The sequence below is a fragment of the Schistocerca gregaria genome, chromosome 6, assembly GCF_023897955.1.
Source record: "Schistocerca gregaria isolate iqSchGreg1 chromosome 6, iqSchGreg1.2, whole genome shotgun sequence".
Lineage (NCBI taxonomy): Eukaryota > Metazoa > Arthropoda > Insecta > Orthoptera > Acrididae > Schistocerca > Schistocerca gregaria.
The window spans coordinates 268,442,492-268,463,298 of NC_064925.1; the positions used below are offsets into that span (position 1 = coordinate 268,442,492).

Here is a 20,807-nt window from a genome sequence, read left to right on the forward strand (position 1 = left end):
ACTTTTACTGCTGTGCTGCATGTTGGCTTTGGACTTATCTTGGTTCCAATAATGTGTCCATTACACTGTCCATAGCATTCCTATTTTCTTATTCATTACTACACGAACTTCTGAATTACCCATATTTGATTTTTTAGTTATAATCCTGCACTCACCCAATGACAAGTTCACTTTTTCCTGCCACCACACTTCACTAATTCCCACTAGCCCTTAAACCTAGCCAGTCCCCTTTTTAAATTCTTTAACCTTCCTACCTAATTATGGAATACAGCAGACTGCGATCTGACACTTAGAACACCACTTTTGTTTTGTTGATGATGACACGACCCTTAGTAGTCCCCACCTGGAGTATCTGAATAGGGGACTATTTTAGCCCTCAAATATTTTCCTAAGAGGATGCCATCAACATTAAGCTATACGGTAGCTATTGTTTGGGAGGGGTGGGGTGGGGTGGGGTGGAATTCACTCATGCAACTATAATAAACCTTTAACAACAATATTGTCCTAAAGAATGTATTAAAACAAAGTGGATACCCATGGGAATTTTAAAGCTCTGAGCTGGGACAAACAGCTCTTCAGCCCCTCCTCAAAACACACCACTTGATATTGTTATCTTCTTAACCCTTCAACTGCTCTGGACATGTTAACGCGCATGTCTTTGTACCTGTCCCTGTGTGCTCTGAACACATTTACACACGCCACCAGTCCTTCTACCTGGTACTCTGAATGTGTCTACAACTTCACCAACCAGCATCTGTTTTTCTAACCAAACACCAGCAAATTAAAATTAAGTTTAAAAAATACTCCTTTCAAAATAAATCATCACAAACTGAAAAAAAAATTTAAAAATATATGCAAGTAGTCTTGGCACACATCGAAATCCCCATGCTACAATACAGCAGAATACCACTTGAGTAGCCTAAACAAAATCGCTAAGTCCACTGAAAAAGTGGAGTATCATATGATAATTTTCAAAGTACGGGAAATGTTGCAACTATGTCATGCCAATCTAGATGACTTATTTAGCCATCAGGATAGCCCAGTTTAGCTGCAACATTTCCGTTGCTGCCCAAAACAAATTACCACATATTAATCCACTTTACCAATGGGGTGCATTATTTTGTTTTTGTTGTAGCTGTGTCGTCAGACAGTGAGACTGGTATTTTGCACTGTCTGCTATCAATTAATCCTTCAGTGGCCAGAAAGACGCATCTGGTTGCTGGCGTCAAGCCCGAGACAAAACCTGTCCACTGAGTGATTACAAGACACATCAGATCATGCTGTGCTGAAGTTTCTGCCTCACTTACACTCTAAGTTTACTTCCTGGGTGTTTATCAGATTTCCAGTAGACTTTGTTTTGGATTGCTATTCTATGGATTATTAACAAATTTGCTCGAGTTTGGACAACCTGAATTATCCTCTTGGTGTGTTCTTCAATTATGATAATCCTCCAAAGACTGGAATTGTGAACCATCAACTGACTATAGTATATCAATATTTCTTGTGTTTTAAAGAATGTGTCACACCATGGTGGGTGTGCAGCTTTGGCTCCTCTAACAGTGTGCTAGGATATTGCTGCGTGAGGATTTCAATGAGAAACCAAGACTGCAGATGTGAAGCTGATACCATGCAAAAAATTAATTATTTAACTTATTTTTTTACTTTACTACTACACCTCATAAACCAAACAGTATTGCAGATTGTGTATCTAGATTTCTGAACTAGAACTGCATACAACCAGCACTGCTAAGGGAAGGAGCCATTTAACTCATTTTGTCGTTACACAATATTTGCGAAGTAAAGTTATGGTGTTCAGCAAGTTTCAAGCTACTCCTCCATCAATATATGCCTGTTAACTTTCACTGTCAGATCCATCACACTATCAACACTTGCAATGTGCTTTTATGAACAACATATCAACCCAAGTTCCTGGCAGAAATTTACCACAGGGAAGCAACACCTCAAGCAACACATCTGCTTCAAAATGCCATCTTCTCACGTGTCACCTTTCAGATACACTGCCCACGTAAGACTTCACACATCGCATCCTCGTTACATCACAAGTGCAAACCAATAACCAGCACTGAATCCTTCCATTAACTCTCTCCTCAACTAACAATAACACAAAATCTTAAACTTTGATTTTGTAGCTGATTAAACATTTCCATTACTGTAATAAATTTCGCCTGTCCTGCCATTTTGAAATGAGAAGCATGCTGAACACAGAGAAACTGAAATCAGGAATCTCATTTTGTACATAAAAGAAGTTAATGTTTAAGCTACTGGTGTATGACATCAGTTCCCACACACTAATATTCAAAGACTCAGACCAATAAATTACTTATAACAATACCTACATCTACATCTATATGGCTACTCTGCAAAGCATATTGAAGTGCCTGGTACAAGGTTCATCGAACCACCTTCACAATTCTCTATTATTCCAATCTCGTATAGTGCATGGAAAGAACAAACACCTATATCTTTCTGTACGAGACCTGATTTTCCTTATTTTATTGTGGTGATCGTTTCTCCTTATGTAGGTTGGTGTCAACAAAATATTTTTGCATTTGGAGGAGAAAGTTGGTGATTGGAATTTCATGGGAAGGTTCCATCACAATGAAAAATGCCTTTCTTTTAATGATTTCCAGCCCAAATCCTGTATCATTTCTGTGACACTCTCCCCCATATTTCGCGATACTACAAAACATGCTGCCTTCTTTGAACTTTTTCGATGTACTTTGTCAGTCCTATCTGCTAAGGATTCCACACTGCGCAGCAGTATTCTAAAAGAGGACGGACAAGCATAGTGTAGGCAGTCTCCTGAGTAGACCTGTTACATTTCTGTGCCCTGCCTATAAAACACAGTCTTTGGTTAGCATTCCCCACAACAATTTGTGTGTGTTCCTTCCAATTTAAGATTCTCATAATTGTAATAACTAAGTATTTAGTTGAATTTATGGATATTAGATTAGACTGATTTATCAAGTAGCCGAGGTATAACGAATTCCTTTTAGCACTCGTGTGGATGACCTCACACTTTTCGTTATTTAGGGTCAACTGCCAATTTTCGCACCATTCAGATAGCTTTCCTAAATCATTTTGCAATTTGTTTTGGTCTTCTCATGACTTAATTAGTTGATAAATGACAGCATCATCTGCAAACAACCTAAGACGGCTGCTCAGATTGTTTCCCAAATCGTTTATATAGATAAGGAACAGCAAGGGCCTATAACACTACCTTGGGGAACGCCAGAAATAACTTCTGTTTTACTCGATGACTTTCCATCAATTACTATGAACTGTGACCTCTCTGACAGGAAATCACAAATTCAGTCACATAAGTGAGACAATATTCCATAAGCACACAATTTCACTACAAGCTGCTTGTGTGGTACAGTGTCAAAAGCCTTCCGGAAATCCAGAAATACGATATTGATCTGAAATCGCTAGTCAAAAGCACTCAACACTTCATGTGAATAAAGAGCTACTTGTATTTCACAGGAATAATGTTTTCTGAACCCATGTTGACCATGTGTCAATAGACCATTTTCTTCGAGGTAATTCATAATGTTCGAACACAATATATGTTAATGATGTGAGCCTTCAATTTAGTGGATTACTTCTACTAACTTTCTTGAATATTGGTGTGACCTGTGCAACTTTCCAGTCTTTGGGTATGGATCTTTCGTCGTCGAACCGCTGTACATGATTGTTAAGTATGGAGCTAATGCATCAGCATTCCTTTCACTTTTATATGTGTATCTATCTTCAGATTTGAACATTTTGTCCACTGTACCAATTCTGTCTCATAAATAATTACTTTTCCTACCTGAATTATCCTTTCATGCAATTAAGTGTAATGTACAAATAGCTATAAAATTAAATAATTATAAAACCTTTTGTTAAATCCTGCTTGTTTGATAAAAGAATCACTCATTCCATAACTTCCGTTACACACCGATAACTACAGCAGAAAACTTTATTTCTGCAGTTCCAGTTCACTGTCATGTATTCACTATTTTTGAAGATCTCATGACAAATGATCAGAGTAGTGAGTATTATATTCAAATGTTTTATGTCCTCTTTTATGTTATACTTTCTGACGTGTTTTATATCCAAGAGAATCTCCTCATTTTTGGGTCAATGAAATGAAAACTGAATCTTTTATAATCTTATCTCATACTTTTCACTGCCATCACACAAGGTGGACAAGTTCAAACCCAAACCACAGACTGTCCTCATGTCCAAGCCGAGTTCACTTCACCAAAATATGTCACATCGATGCTCACAAATTAGATCATCATCATGTTTGTAGGTCCCCTTGCCAGAAAGAGATCCATGCATCATGGGATAGCACATTATTTACAGATGTGTTAAAATTACTTAATCTCACGTAGCTGTGCCTGGAAATGGCTATCCCACACCTAAGTAATGGTTTTATAGAAGACAACAATGTCCCTCACTTACGCCTACTCTGCTTTCTATTGATTCATGGACTACTGCCTCGACGATGAGGTCACTGAAGGCACTGTACGTGAGACAACTGTAATGCAGTCCTGAACCTCAAGGCTGCAGGAACAGCAACTTTGAATGAGACAACCTACATACCTGTATAATTTCACCATGTGAGTGAATGCATAATGAAGATGCTTATACGAGGGCTATCCACAAAGTACATTACGTTTTGGAATTAAAAATAAATAAAGTATTGGAAATTTTTTTTATTATATACAGATGAAAGCCACACTTATATACTACTTTTCTACATAGTTGCCATATAAATTAAGGCACTTATCATAACGATGGACAAGTTTAGAAATTCCTTCGTTGTAAAATTCAGCTGCCTGCACCTTCAACCACGTGGTTACCTCTTCTTGAAGCTGTGCGTCATCATCAAAATGCTGCACAGCCAACCACTTCTTCATTGCTGCGAGTAAGTGGAAGTCGCTCGGTGCCAGGTCGGGACTGTACGGCGGATGAGGAAACAACTCCCACTTAAAAGATTCGAGAACTTCACGAGTAGTATTTGCCGTGTGGGCCCGGGCATTGTCGTGAATCAGCAAGATCTTTGAGCCCAACTTTCCCCTGCACTTGTTTTGTATTGCTCTTCTGAGGTTGTGCAGAGTTTGGCAATACCTTTGAGAGTTTATTGTAGTGCCTCTTTCCAGGAAATCCACAAAAATCACACTTTTTCTGTCCCAAAAGAGGTAACCACTTGGTTGAAGGCATAGGCAGCCGAATTTTATGAGGAAGGAATTTCCAAGCTCGTCCATCGCTACGATAAGTGCCTTAATATAAATGGCAACTATGTAGAAAAGTAGTATTTAAGTGTGGCTTTCATCTGTATATAATTTTAAAAAACTCCAATACTTTATTCATTTTTAATCCCAAAACGTAACTTACTTTGTGGATAGCCCTCGTAAAACTCCAATGGCATATGCTACAGGAAAGGCACTGCACATCCTAAAAAGGTTTACTGTTAAAATTCTGACAGTGTTCCTCCAGCTGGACTCGGGCAACATATTAGTTCCCAGATTATTAACTATGTGATGTCAACAAACTGATATCAAAACAAAAGCATGACAGAGACAGAAGTCTCAAGAAAAGATAACTATGAACACAAAAAACATTAGTAATCTAGAAACTGACAAACTAATGGGACTTCATAATAAAAGGACTTTTTGTGCAGGAATGCTCTTGTTATTAATGCTGTAAATGTATTAAAAACTTGAACATATCAGACTACAGTAGGGAAGTTAGGGTTTTTATTGGGGATGTAAATTTAACAATGGAATGTGCAGTGTAACTTACAACCTAACATACACCTTAGGCTACATTGCAGATCAGTCTGTCACCGCAATCCTCATTTAACAATACTGGCTTTTTGTCCCGAAACATTTCTTGGGAATACGGAATTGTCCGATTCCACCCATTTGCTTTGACCCATGACGTCATCAGTGTGGTGGAAATGGCTATTCTAAGCGTCTCCTGTATGGCGCCTATGAGATCACTACATACACATGGCAACAAACACGAAAATACATACAAATAAGACAATAACATCTCCCTCCAAAAACACAATCAAACTTACAGGACAACTGCGGGAAATTGGGGGTTTTAGGGAGCACGCACACACACACACACACACACACACACACACACACACACACACACACACACACACACACACACACACACACACACACACACAGAGAGAGAGAGAGAGAGAGAGAGAGAGAGAGAGAGAGAGAGAGAGAGAGAGAGAGAGACCATCAAATACAACAAGACAACACCTACAAGCACAACCAACTCAAACTCCGCGACGTAATGACGTCACACACCACAACACCCTTATGTCATGGGTCAAAGCAGACAGGTGGAATCTGAGGCTTCTGTGCACCCCATTTCTTGGTTTCTCCAGCTCACAACTGAACTGTCACTTCCCTATACAATCTAGAGCTCAGGTTACGATACATTTCGATCTGTTACAGCTATTTAAAACAAATCTCAACAACAGTGTTGGCACTGGTCAAAGTAGAATAGTTGTATCGCAGTCTTCAACATACTCACCATTCCCACTAGATGTATATAGGTCTAGTACAAAAAACAGTCAAGTCTACCACCTGCAACTACTAACTGACACATTGTAAACAAAACACATCTACAGAAACAACATCTGCAACTGAACACAAAAACAAAGATATCACATCTGCCATCTACAAAACATACATCACCACCACAGAACTTTGCCAATGGCTCATGTTGTGCACTATATCGTCATTACCTCCCACATACACCTTACAAAATGTCCATGATAGTAAAATTAGATAAATTCAACACTGTATCAGCAGTTCTCCCATCCATGCACCATTTAGAAGGTGTTAGGAGGTGCAATTGTAGTGGTATGTGAAATACTCCGACAGCCAGAATGAAATTTTTATTCTTCAGCAGAGTGTGCACCGATATGAAACTTCATGACACATTACAACTGTGTGCTGGACTGAGATTTGAACTTAGAACCTTTACCTTTTGCAGGAAAATGCTTTACCAACTGCACTACCCAAGCACGACTCACAATCCATACTTAAAACTTTACCTCCACCAATTCGAGTCTCGGTCTGGCACACAATTTTAATCTGTAAGGAAGTTTCATATAAGCACACACTCCACTGTAGAGTGGAAGTTTCATTCTGGATACATCCCCCAAGCTGTGGCTAAGTCATGTCTCTGCAATATCCTATCCTCCAGAAGTGCTCGTCTTGCACATTCTGCAGGAGAACTTCTGTGATGTTTGGATGCAGGAGACAAGGTCCTGGCAGAAGTAAAGCTGTGAGGATGGGCTGAGTCATGTAGCTCAATTGGTAGAGCACTTGCCCGTGAAAGGCAACTGTCCCGGAGTTCGAGTCTCAGCCTGGCACACACGGTTTTAATCTACCACACACTCCACTGTAGAGTGACAGTTTCATTCTGGATACATCCCCCAAGCTGTGGCTAAGTCATGTCTCTGCAATATCCTATCCTCCAGAAGTGCTCGTCTTGCACATTCTGCAGGAGAACTTCTGTGATGTTTGGATGCAGGAGACAAGGTCCTGGCAGAAGTAAAGCTGTGAGGATGACTCAGCAGTCATGTAGCTCAATTGGTAGAGCACTTGCCCGTGAAAGGCAACGGTCCCGGAGTTCGAGTCTCAGCCTGGCACACACGGTTTTAATCTACCAGGAAGCTTCATGTCAATGAACACACTGCTGCAGAGTGAAAATTTCATTCTGGAAACATCCCCCAGTCTGTGGCTAAGCCACATCTCTGCAATATCCTTTCTTCCAGTTGAAAGTTTTGCAAGAGAGCTTCTGTGAAGTTTTGTGGGTAGGCATGAGGTATTGGCAGAAGCAAAGTTGTAAGGACAAGTCGTGAGTCATAGTTATGTAGCTCAGTCGGTGAAGAACTTCCCCGTGAAAGGCACAACTCCCAGAGCTCGAGTCTGGGTCCAGAACAGTTTTAATCTGCCAGGAAATTTCATACACTGACATTCATAGTTAGATGGATGTTAAAGTATAGATATTAATTGTTTCAATATCAACTACATTGAGAAGACAGGGTTTTGAAATATCTGAGAGCAGAATGACTTCTCCAACAAGTGCCACTCAGAGTTTGATACAGTAAAGTATCAGGAATGTTTCTGAAATGCAGCAGCTATTTGCTTAGTTTTCCAGTGACTTGCTTGACCTTGAAGGCAAAGTTCAGGTAAATATACTGAAGCACCAAATAAACTGGTATAGGCATGTGTATTCAAACACAGAAATAAGTAAACAGGCAGAATATGGCACTGCAGTCGGCAATGCCTATATAAAACAAGAAGTGTCTGGTGCAGTTGTTGGATTGGTTACTGCTGCTACAATGACAGGTTATCAAGATTTCAGCGAGTTTGAATGTGGTGTTATAGTCAGCACACAAGTGATGGCACACAGTGTCTCCGAGGTAGCGATGATGTGCGGATTTTCCCCGTACGACCATTTCACGAACATACCGTGAATATCAAGAATTTGGTAAAACATCAAAACTCCAACACTGCTGAGGTTGGAAAGAGATTCGGCAAGAACAGGACCAATGGCAACTGAAGAGAATCACACAAAGTGACAGAAGCATAACCCTTATGCAGACTGCTGCAGGTTTCAATGCTGGGCCATCATCTGGTGTCAGTGTGCAAACCATTCACTGAAACATCATCAATATGGGCTTTCTAAGTTGAAGGTCCACACATGTAGCCTTGATGAATGCATGACAGAAAGCTTTACACCTCACCTGGGCCCATTACATTGACAATGGACTGTTTATGCCTATAAAAATGATGCCTGGTCAGATGAGTCACATTTCAAATTGTACCAAGCGGATGGACATGGAGACAACCTCATGAATCCTTGCATCCTGCATATCAGCAGGGGACTGTTCAAGCTGGTGGACACACTGTAATGGTGTGGGGAGTGTACAGTTGGAGTGATTGGGATACCTGATACAGCTAGACAGATGACAGAAATGTAAGCATACTGTCTGATGGCCTGCATCCATTAATGACCATTGTGCATTCTAACAGACTTGGGCAATTCCAGGAGGACAATGTGACACCCCACACATCCAGAATTGCTGCAGAGTGGCTGCACGGACACTATTCTGAGTTTAAACACTTTTGTTGCCACCAAATTCCCCAGACAATGTTATTGAGCACATCTGGGATGTGTTGCAATGTGATGTTCAGAAGGGATCTCCACCCCCTCATACTCTTACAGATTTATGGAAAGTTCTGCAGGATTAATGGTGTCAATTCCCTCCACCACTACTAGATTAGATTAGAGATTAGATTAGATTAATACTTGTTCCATAGATCATGAATACGACACTTCGTAATGATGTGGAACGTGTCAGGTTAATAAAAGATGTCTGTACAAGAAATGACATTACACAAAATATTGCATGACACTAATGATTAATTTTTTTTTTTTTTTTTTTACTTAGTTTATATCTAAAAATTCAGCCAATGAGTAGAAGGAGTTGTCATCTAGAAATTCTTTTAATTTATTTTTAAATGTTAGTTGGCTATCTGTCAGGCTTTTGATGCTGTTCGGTAGGTGCCCAAAGACTTTTGTGGCAGCATAATTTACCCCTTTTTGTGCCAAAGTCAGATTTAACCCTGCATAGTGAAGATCATCCTTTCTCCTGGTGTTATAGGTATGCACACTGCTATTACTTTTGAATTGTGTTGGATTATTATCAACAAATTTCATAAGGGAATATATATACTGTGAGGTTACTGTGAGGATCCCTAGATCCTTAAATAGATGTCTGCAGGATGACCGTGGGTGGGCTCCAGCAATTATTCTGATTACACGTTTTTGTGCAATGAATACTTTTCTACTCAACGATGAATTACCCCAGAATATGATGCCATACGAAAGCAGTGAATGAAAGTAGGCATAGTAAGCTAATTTACTGAGATTCTTATCACCAAAATTTGCAATAACCCTAATAGCATACATAGCTGAACTCAGACGTTTCAGCAGACCATCAATGTGTTGCTTCCAGTTTAACCTCTCATCAATGGACACACCTAAAAATTTTGAAAATTCTACCTTAGCTACAGACTTCTGTTCAAATTCTATATTTATTACTGGAGTTGTGCCATTTACTGTACGGAACTGTATATACTGTGTTTTATCAAAATTTAAAGAGAGTCCGTTTGCTGAGAACCACTTAATAATTTTGTGAAAAACATCATTTACAATTACATCACTTAGTTCTTCGTTTTTGGATGTTATTACTATACTTGTATCATCAGCAAAAAGAACTAACTTTGCATCTTCATCAATGTGGAATGGTAAGTCATTAATGTATATCAAGAACAGTAAAGGACCTAAGACCGAACCCTGTGGGACCCCGTGCTTGATAGCACCCCAGTTTGAGGAATCAGCTGTTGTTTTAACATTACACGAACCACTTATTTCAACTTTCTGCATTCTTCCAGTTAAATATGAATTAAACAATTTGTGCACTGCCCCACTCAAACCATAATGATTTAGCTTATCTAAAAGAATTCCATGATTTACACAATCAAAGGCCTTCAGACATTAGTTGGGTCCATGCCACATCACATTGTGGCACTTCTGCATGCTCGCAGGGAGTACTATACAATATTAGGCAGGTGTAACAGTTTCTTTGGTTTCTTAGTATGTATTAACCAACAGTCCAGAATATTTATTCAAATACTAGCCTGACTGGTTTTTATTCATTATCAATATGTCAATGCTCACCACTCCCCCTCCGCCCATGTCTCAACAATTTACACTGCTTACAGGCATATAATACATTTCCAGCAATCTTCGGATGGTTCATTTTCAATCATCTTGTTGCTCACTTCTCCTTGTGTTTTACGTTGGTTTCTGTTGTCATTTACATTTTGTTTGACGAGACTCCTTTATCAGAAGTGTCTTTACAATCATAACAAGGGCTATTACTGGAGACATTCACTATCTACCCCCCCCCCCCCCCAACACACCCAACCAACAGTCCAATAGTCTCTCTCTCTCTCTCTCTCTCTCTCTCTCTCTCTCTCTCTCTCTCTCTCTCTCTCTCTATTCCTTTTACTGTGTTCCTTCCTTACATAAACTCTATCATTAAAGCCAAAGCTGATCCCCCCTAACCAATGGAAATTAGGGGGAAAATCTAGAGGGGGCCATGAAACATGTATAATATATTTTCTTGTTATTAAACTAACTTATTTCCAGTAAGAGATCTGCATGTCAGGTAAAACCAAATAGGAAGTGCAACTGTTAAGACACTGGGCTTACATTTGGGAGGATGGAGGCTCACACTTTGCTTAGGCATCCTGATTTGTGTTTTCCATAGTTTTCTTAAATTGCTTCAGTCAATTGCTGAAACAGTTCCTACAAGGCTATGGCCTCTCATTAAATGTGTGTATATTAACATGTTTGTATACAAGATTCATGTTTTTCCTTCTATTAAGCTGACAGGTCTTATCATTTTAAAATCATCATTAGACACAAACACTTATATCAATGTACAATTAAAGAAAATAATAATCCATATGGAAATGAGTAATATCTTCTTACATTTAAGTAACAATACTGTAATACGCAAATTTGACAATATGATATTAGCATGAAACCTGATATCAACTCCACAACATTCCACCTATGCACTGTACAATTTCTCAAGCCAAGTTTTTGGCTGATGCTATTGTTTCCTTACAAAATCAGATATTAATTTATTTTGCAAATCAAATAAATGGCGTATAGCTTCAAAACAAATATCCATAGCCAACACTACAAATACCTTAGTATCACTTCATGACTTGATTAAAAACTAAATTAAGAGATGTGTATCATATAGCTCTTTTGTATCATTAAAATATTCTGGAGGTAAAATAACATCCAAACGGATCTCTGGGTGAAGCTGGTATTCAATGAGCAGGAGTGTGGAATATTAGATCCCTTATGGTAGTGAGGGTGGTCAACTGAAAAAAAGGAAATAGGTTGAAGTTAGATACAGTTAGAATTAGTGAAGTGTGGTGGCAAGAGTAACAGGATCCCTGGTCAGATGAGTAAATGGTTATAAACACAAAATCGTATAAGGGTAATGTGGAAGTAACTCATTTAATGAATAGTGGAAATGCAGAGTCACAGATAGGCACAACAAAAAGACTGTCACAAAATGAAAATGACATTCCAACCAACAAGGCCATTGTGGAAAACACACACACACACACACACACACACACACACACACACACACACACACATTACCAGTCTCTGGCAGCTGAAGCCAGACTACAAGCTGCAGTGCATGATGGGAGAGGCAACTGGGTGGGGGTGAGGAGGAGGCTGGGGTGGGGAGGGGGAGGGATGACAGGGTAAGTGTGGGGGCCAATAAAGTGCTGCTAGTGGAAGTGTAAATGCAATGTATGGCAATGGGCACCCGCATGGCACCACCCTATGCCAGCCTATTCATGGGCCATCTACAGGAATCCTTCCTAAACATTCAAAATCCCGAACCCCTCACATGGTTCTGATTCACTGATGACGTCTTCATAATGAGGGTGAGGACACCATATCCAGGTTCCTCCTGAACCTCAACACCTTCCCTCCCCCCTCCCCCCAATTCTCTTCACCTGGTCCTACTCAACCCAACAAGTCGCCATCCTCTATGTTGACCTCCAACTCTAAGATTAGTACCTCTCTCCATATCAAACCTACAAACAATCAGCAATACCTCCACTTTGATAGCTGGCACCCTTTTTACACCAAGAAGTCACTTCCATACAATCCAGCCACCTGTGGCCATCACATGCAATGCTCGAAATACACCGAAGGTCTCACAAATGCCTTCACAGACTGTAATTACAACCCCCCCCCCCCCCATGCTGTAAAAAAGAAGATCTCCTATGCCTTACCCTTTCAGTTACTCACCACCTCACAAAGTACCACCGCCCATCGATAGAGGAGCATTCCTCTCATGATTCAGTACTACCCAAGACTGGAGCAACTGAATAACACGCTTCACCATGATTTCAACTCCCTCTCATTGTGCCCCGAAATGAGAAATGTCCTACCCACTATCCTTCACACCCTATCCAAAGTTGTATTCTGCCACCCACTGAACCTATACAATACCATCATCCATCCCTACACAACTTCCACTCCCAACCCCTTGCCTCATGGCTCATATTCCTGTAATAGACCTAGATGCAAGACCTGTCCCATAGATCTTCCCACTGCCACTTAATCCAGTCTAGTCACAAACATCATCTATCGCATCAAAGGCATGGCTACCTCTCAAACCAGCCATGTGATCTACAAGTTAAGCCGCAATCACTGTGCTGCATTCTACATATGCATAGCAACAACAAGCTGTCTATCTGCATGACTGGCCACCAACAAACCATTGCCAAGAAAAAACTGGACAATCTGTTGCTGAGCACACCGCTCAACACAACATTCTTCATATCAATGACTGCTTCACAACTTGTGCCATCTGGATTCTTTTTGTGAGCTATGCAGATGGGAACTCTCCCTGCAATATATCCCATGTTCCCATAACACCCCTGGCCCCAACCTCCATTAGTCATTGTCCTTACCCGTCTAGCTCCTTCCCTGTTTCCATTCCATAATCGCACAGCTCTCTTTCCACCAACAAACCCAGTCTTTTTTACTTCTCTTCTTTTCTGCTACCCTCCTCTCTCTGCCCCGTCCTACGTCTAACTTCCCAACTGTACCTAGCTGCCCTAGGTGCTAGCTGCCTCTCTCCATACCATCCCCTGCATTCTTCCACTAGCAGCACTTTACCATATCCCACCCCTACCATGAAAGGGAAGCAGTGGCTGGGAAGGGAGTGAGACAGGGTTGTAGCCTATCCCCGATGTTATTCAATCTGTATATTGAGCAAGCAATAAAGGAGACAAAAGAAAATTCAGTGTAGGTATTAAAATCCATGGAGAAGAAATAAAAACTTTGAGGTTCGCCAATGACATTGTAATTCTGTCAGAGACAGCAAAGGACTTGGAAGAGCAGTTGAACGGAATTGACAGTGTCTTGAAAGGAGGGTATAAGATGAATATCAACAAAAGTAAAACGAGGATAATGGAATGTAGTCAAATTAAATCGGGTGATGCTGAGGGAATTAGATTAGGAAATGAGACACTTAAAGTAGTAAAGGAATTTTGCTATTTAGGGAGTAAAATAACTGATGATGGTCGAAGTAGAGAGGATATAAAATGTAGACTGGCAACGGCAAGGAAAGCGTTTCTGAAGACGAGAAATTTGTTAACATCGAGTATAGATTTAAGTGTCAGGAAGTCGTTTCTGAAAGTATTTGTATGGAGTGTAGCCATGTATGGAAGTGAAACATGGACGATAAATAGTTTGGACAAGAAGAGAATAGAAGCTTTCGAAATGTGGTGCTACAGAAGAATGTTGAAGATTAGATAGGTAGATCACATAACTAATGAGGAGGTATTGAATAGAATTGGGGAGAAGAGGAGCTTGTGGCACAACTTGACTAGAAGAAGGGATCGGTTGGTAGGACATGTTCTGAGACATCGAGGGATCACCAATTTAGTATTGGAGGGCAGCGTGGAGGGTAAAATCGTAGAGGGAGACCAAGAGATGAATACACTAAGCAGATTCAGAAGGATGTAGGCTGCAGTAGGTACTAGGAGATGAAGCTTGCGTGGGATAGAGTAGCATGGAGAGCTGCATCAAACCAGTCTCAGGACTGAAGACCACAACAACAACAACAACAACCCCTACCTTCTCATCCCTCCCCCTCCCCACCCCAGTCTTCTCCTTACCCCCACCTGGTTGCCTCTTCCATCATGTGCTGCTGCACATAGTCTGACTTCAGCTGCCAGAGACTGTGGTCACTTGTGTGTAGGTTGCAACTGCGTGTGCATGGTGTACTTTTGACAACGGCCTTGTTGGGTGAAAGCTCATTTTGTAACAGTCTTTTTTGTTGTGGCTGCTTGTGACTCAGCATCTCCACTATATGGGGAGTAGCAACTATACTTTTCATAGTATTGTTACTTCAATCCTGGATTTTCAGTTGTTTCATTTAATGAATAAAAATATAGGAACGAAAATGAGGTACTACAAACAGCATTGTGAATACTTTCTTGTAGCCAAGATGCGCACAAAGCCAATAAGCATCACAGCAGTACACATTTGTCAACTAGCTTCCTTGACTAAGGAGCCAAAGAATGTACGGCGATAATGAAGTAATTATCCAGATAGTTAAGAGAGATAAAAATTTAATTGCGATGGGGGACTCAAATTCAATAATAGGAAAAGGAGGAGACAGAAATATTGCATGTGACTGTAGACTGGGGAAAGGAATGATTGAGGAAGCCACCATGAAGAATTTTGCACAATGCGTAAGTTAATTATTACTAACACATGGTTTAAGAATCGTGAAAGAAGGTTGTACACTTGGAAGTGATATGGAGACACTGGAAGGTTTCAGGTTGGTAATATAATGCTAAGAAAGAGATTTCAGAACCAGATTCCAAACTGAAAGACATTTCCAGTAGCAGATGTGTGTTCTGGCCACAATTTATTGATTATGAACAGTATATTAAAATGAAGTATCTGCAAAAGGATAGGAAATTTAGAGTTGGGACTCATTAGTTAAAGGAAACAGAGCTTGTTCAGTGTTTCAGAGGGAGCATTGGGCAAAATTTGACTGGAACAGAGGAAAAAAACATAGCAGAAGAAGAATAGATACCTTTGAGAGATGAAACAGTGAAGGCAGCTGTTGGCCAAGTAAGTAAAAAGACACAACCGAGATTAAACCCTTGGACAACAGAGGAGCTACTGAATTTCATTGAAAAAAGTAGACAATATAAAAAAAATCCAGCAAATGAAGCAGGCAGCAGTGAAGACAGATTACTTGAAAAATGGGACTGGCAGAAAGTGCAAAATGTCTACGAAGGAATTGCTTGAGGGTAAATGCAAGCATTTATAACCAGGGGAAAGATAGATGCTGCCCATAGGAAGATTTAATTGATCTCAGGGGGGAAAAAAGAAAGAAAAAGATACTGCATGAATATCAAGTGCTAAGATGGCAAGTCAGTACAAAGCAAGGAAGGGAAAGGTGAAAGTGGAAGTAATACTTCGAGAGGGTCTACAAGGGAAGTGAACTCTAAGGCAATATCATAGAAAGGGAAGAGGATATAGATGAATATGACATGAACGAACACCAGAAATTTAAGTCTAGGTGGTGTTGCAGACAAAATTCCCTTAGAATTGCTGATATCCTTGTCAAAGCCAGCCACAACAATATTACTGCATCTCCTGTGCAAGATATGTAAAACAGGATAATTACTATCAGTCTTCAAGATGGATGTAATAATTCAAGCTACAAATAAAGTAAGTGCAGACAGGCGTGAATGTTACCTAACATTTAATAATGCATGGCTGCAAAATATTGACACAAATTATTTATGGTAGTGATGTTTAATTTGTGGGGCACTCAACTGCATGGTTATCACCGCCCATACAAAGTCCCAACTTAACGCAGTCCAATCTCACCACATTCATTAATGATGATGAAATGACATGAACAACACAAACACCCAGTCCCCATGCACAGGAAATCCCCAATCTGGCAGGGAATCGAACCCAGGATCCGTCATCCAGAGGCAGCAATGCTAGCCACTAGATCACAGTTGCAGATAATTATTTATGGGAGTATAGAAAAACTGGTAGAAGCCAACCTTGGGAAATCTGTTTTAAAGTAGGAACATGTGATGGAATATTGACCCTATGACTTATATTAGAATACACGGTAAAGAAATGCAAATTCACACTTTTAGCATTTGTAGATACTGAAAATGCTTTTGACAATGGAGAGTGGAATAAATTCTTGGAAATTGTTAAGATAGCAGGGATAAAACACAGGGAGCAAATGGTTACAGACAGCTCATACAGAAACCAGATTGCAATTATAAGAGGCAAAGGACATGAAAATGATACAATAATTGTGAAGGGAATGAGACAGGGTTGTAGCCTATCCCCGATGTTATTAAATCTCTACACTGAAGAAGCAGTAAAGGAAACTATGGAGAAACTCGAAAAAGGAATTAAAAAGCAGGGAGAAGCAATAAAAACTTTGAAATTTGCTGATATAGTAATAAAGACAGTAAAGGACTTTAAATAGCAACTGTACAATATGGATAGTAGGCCTATCTTGAAAAATATGTTGTAAGATGAACATTAACATAAGTTAAATAGAGGTAATGGAATGTAGTCAACCAATCGGAGCATGCCCAGGAATTAGATTAGGAACTGACACACAACAAGTACTAGACGAGTTTGCTATTTGGGCAGTAAAATAACATGGTGCGTAATGTAGAGGGGCTACAAAATGCAGACTAGCTGTAACAAGGAAAATACTTCCGAAAAAGAGGAGTAAAGATGAATTTGTGAACACTGAATACAAATGTCATGTTAGGAGCACAGGATACACTTGTGTGAAGAGCTGCATCAAACTCACGTTCGGACTGGAGACCACAACACCACTAACTGCACAGAAATAAATATGCCAGTTTTTTTTTTATGGAACTGCCCAACACCATCAGATCTATGGATAATTGTCAGGCAGAAGCCAAAGACTAATTAATAGTTACATACACAAAATTATGTACTTCCATTAATTCATAAAAATGTCACTAGTATTTGAATAATTTAAAAATTTGAAATTTCCAGTCACGTAAAAGAAGGCAATGAATCACTGAGGTAACACGGTCTATAACAAACAAAGATAAATATGGTATAATTTTTTCAAGGAAGAGAAGTTTCCTACCTGTGTTAAGAATGTGAACATCCATTGGCCGCTTCCTCTGGTAGTTCTCCCCCGTGCAGTAACCACCAAAAGAGTAAATCTTATCAAGAACAACAACAGCTGCATGATTAACTCGTCTTGGTCCACCTTCTAAGTGTACTGTCCAATACATTCTGTAAGCTAAAATGCCAAAGTCTTTCCTCAGGATAAACCACAATCCAACTTTAAAAAATGGCAGAACTTAATTATTAAGGTCCCTCACCACTGTAGCTGACTAATGTACAATATGTTGCAGTTTATTATGAGCAGGCTTTAAGTGTCACAAACATTACTACCATCCAAGCGTCAACACTACTGGAGTAACATATATAATCTACTTTTCCCTTTTTGTAGTCAAGCTTTTGATAAAAATACCCATCGGATTGATCTGCATCTCACGAATTACTTCTTAAAAGTATTTAAACAATTCGTTGGGAAAATCGAATGCTTACTAAAAAATATAGTCTTTTAAAGAAATGGATCAAACAAGCGCAGTTTAACATGTACATTGGCGTATTTATGGGGGAGAAATTACGCATTAACGCTCTCATATACCATATAATCGCGGAATAACTTTTGTTTGCAAACGTTTGCGGCGAAATAACTGACAACAGCAATCATTGAAATAACAGCAGCTTATTTACGACGGAATCAAATGGGTCCTCCGTAATGACTCTGTTCGATACATAGAGTAAGGTTATATTACATATCGTTCCCTAAAAACATCAAGAATGTGCACAAACTCAACGAAAATCATTTAAAAACACACCAAAACCTTTTTAATGTTGTCTATGCCAGTTTAAAACTTCACGAAATATTCCTTGTACCCTTACGCATAAACTCCACAACATTGTTTTGCTTTCTCTATGGAACAGATCTATGACAGACGATACCTTGGATATGGGGAATCGAGGATGCCATTTATCCAGTTAATGCAGTCAACTACGGTCGCTTTTTGTGATTCTACACCATAATAACTCATAAATTTATTTACTCATTGTCATTTGTAGTTAGCTTGCGCAATTTCGCTAATTTCATGATTTTTCTTTGTAGTTCTAGTACATTTGCCACGCGCAACACGCAGACAAAGATTAATTACATCGCTAAGTTGGAAAACTATACAATTTTCTTGTTCTCAAAAATAGTTATAGTTTTTTCAGGACTCACTAAGCATTCTTAATTTGTTTCACTCTTCTTCTCAACGCTTTTCCGCGTTTAAGAAAATACAGAAGCGTACCCATGGGCTTTTACAACAGTCGACAGTAAATTTTTAATTTCGAAATAATTTACCACAATGGCCATATTCTTTCTGCTATAATTAAGATCACATTCGCATAGTCACACTATCTCATTACAATCGATTGATGTGCAAATTATTAATAATATCATATAACACCAGTGTTAAAGCATGACCTATGTACATCTTCCTTATGGTAACGCGGTCTGTGTAATAATGTTGTAAAATTATCTTATGCATTTAAGAGAATATATATTTATATGTTTGGGACCAGTTAAGTATTAACTTGCGAATGAAAACGTGTTTCCGGTTTTCGACTTACGACACTCCCTAAATGACCATTTCACTTAGAATCTGTGGAAGAAATAATTTTATATCTCTTCTTTCTAATTACGGATTATTTATTTTATGTGACATGTTATACATCTTTAAGGACAACTATGGATAGGTGAAAGGAAAAGTATAGTCTATCTATTTATACAACATCACTGATACTGGTATTGGAATTACGGATCATTCATGGAGTGGCAGTGATCGTGTCAGTGTTTCCAGATCGTAAACAATTTTTCGGAAGGTAGAGTATAAACATCTCGTATATATTTTGGTTCTTTTTTATTTCTTTTAATGTAACTAATAATGAACAACAACAAAAAGCTATGCAATTTTCATCAATCCAGCATTCTTCCTTGTATCTCCATCATCTTTACAGGTGTATCTCGCCCCAGACTTCAGCCAATATGAAAGTCGTAGTAACTCACAGATCTCGTATTCCTATTGAGATATGTACGTCCTGTTACCCTTTTAGTGCTCGGTCGCTTTCTTATTTTTATTTTAGTTCTACACACATAAAACAAGTTTTGCACCACCTCAGTTCCCAGAGATCCGGAACCTGTACAGAAAACCGGTAAAGAGATCAATGTAAACATCATTTCCGCTATTTTTATTGCGACAACGACACATTGCATGTTGTACCACCATACAGCGAGACCTTCAGAGGTGGTGGTGCAGATTGCTGTACACACCGATACCTCTAATACCCAGTAGCACGTCCTCTTGCATTGATGCATACCTGTATTCGTCGTGGCACACTATCCACAAGTTCATCGAGGCACTGTTGGTCCAGATTGTCCCACTTTTCAACGGCGATTCGGCGTAGATCCCTCAGAGTGGTTGGTGCATCACATCGTCCATAAACAACCCTTTTCAATCTATCACAGGCATGTTCGATAGGGTTCATGTCTGGAGGTCATGATGGCCACTCTAGTCGAGCGATGTCATTATCCTGATGGAAATCATTCGCAAGATGTGCACGATGGAGGCGCGAACTGTCGTCCATGAAGACGAATGCCTCACCAATATGCTGCCGATATGGTTGCACTCCCGGCCGGAGGATGGCATTTACATATTGTACAACCGTTACAGCTCCTTCCATGACCACCAGCGGCGTACGTCGGCCCCACATACTGCCACGTCAAAACAGCAGCGAACCTCCACCTTGCTGCGCTCGCTTGTCAGTGTCTCCAAGGCCGTGTAATACAGGCGGCAGTGCCGTGTCCTACGTGAGCGACAGAAGCAAGCGACTTTTGGATAAGCGACACTCCAGCGACAAGAAGCAGCATGAGGCGAAAAGCTCGAGTGTCCTGCGTGCGAGCGACCATGTTGCGCTACAAGAGGGCTGCTTAGAGAGTT

At 39.8% G+C, this 20,807-nt stretch overlaps 1 protein-coding gene across 7 annotated transcripts in view; it reads right to left on the reverse strand.

The window, feature by feature from the left end:
- The window catches only part of LOC126278331 (kelch domain-containing protein 3), a 111,953-nt gene extending 92,738 nt beyond the window's left edge, over positions 1–19,215 (reverse strand). Inside the window, exons 1-2 of one of the 7 annotated variants that reach the window (XM_049978361.1) lie at positions 19,049–19,215; positions 17,864–18,022 (exon numbers count right to left, since the gene is read on the reverse strand). In XM_049978361.1, the coding sequence (XP_049834318.1) occupies positions 17,864–18,022; positions 19,049–19,055 (166 nt within the window). In that variant the 5' untranslated portion in view covers positions 19,056–19,215. The other 6 variants (XM_049978360.1, XM_049978365.1, XM_049978367.1 and 3 more) reach the window with 6 other exon arrangements.
- Positions 19,216–20,807: the final 1,592 nt, after the last annotated feature.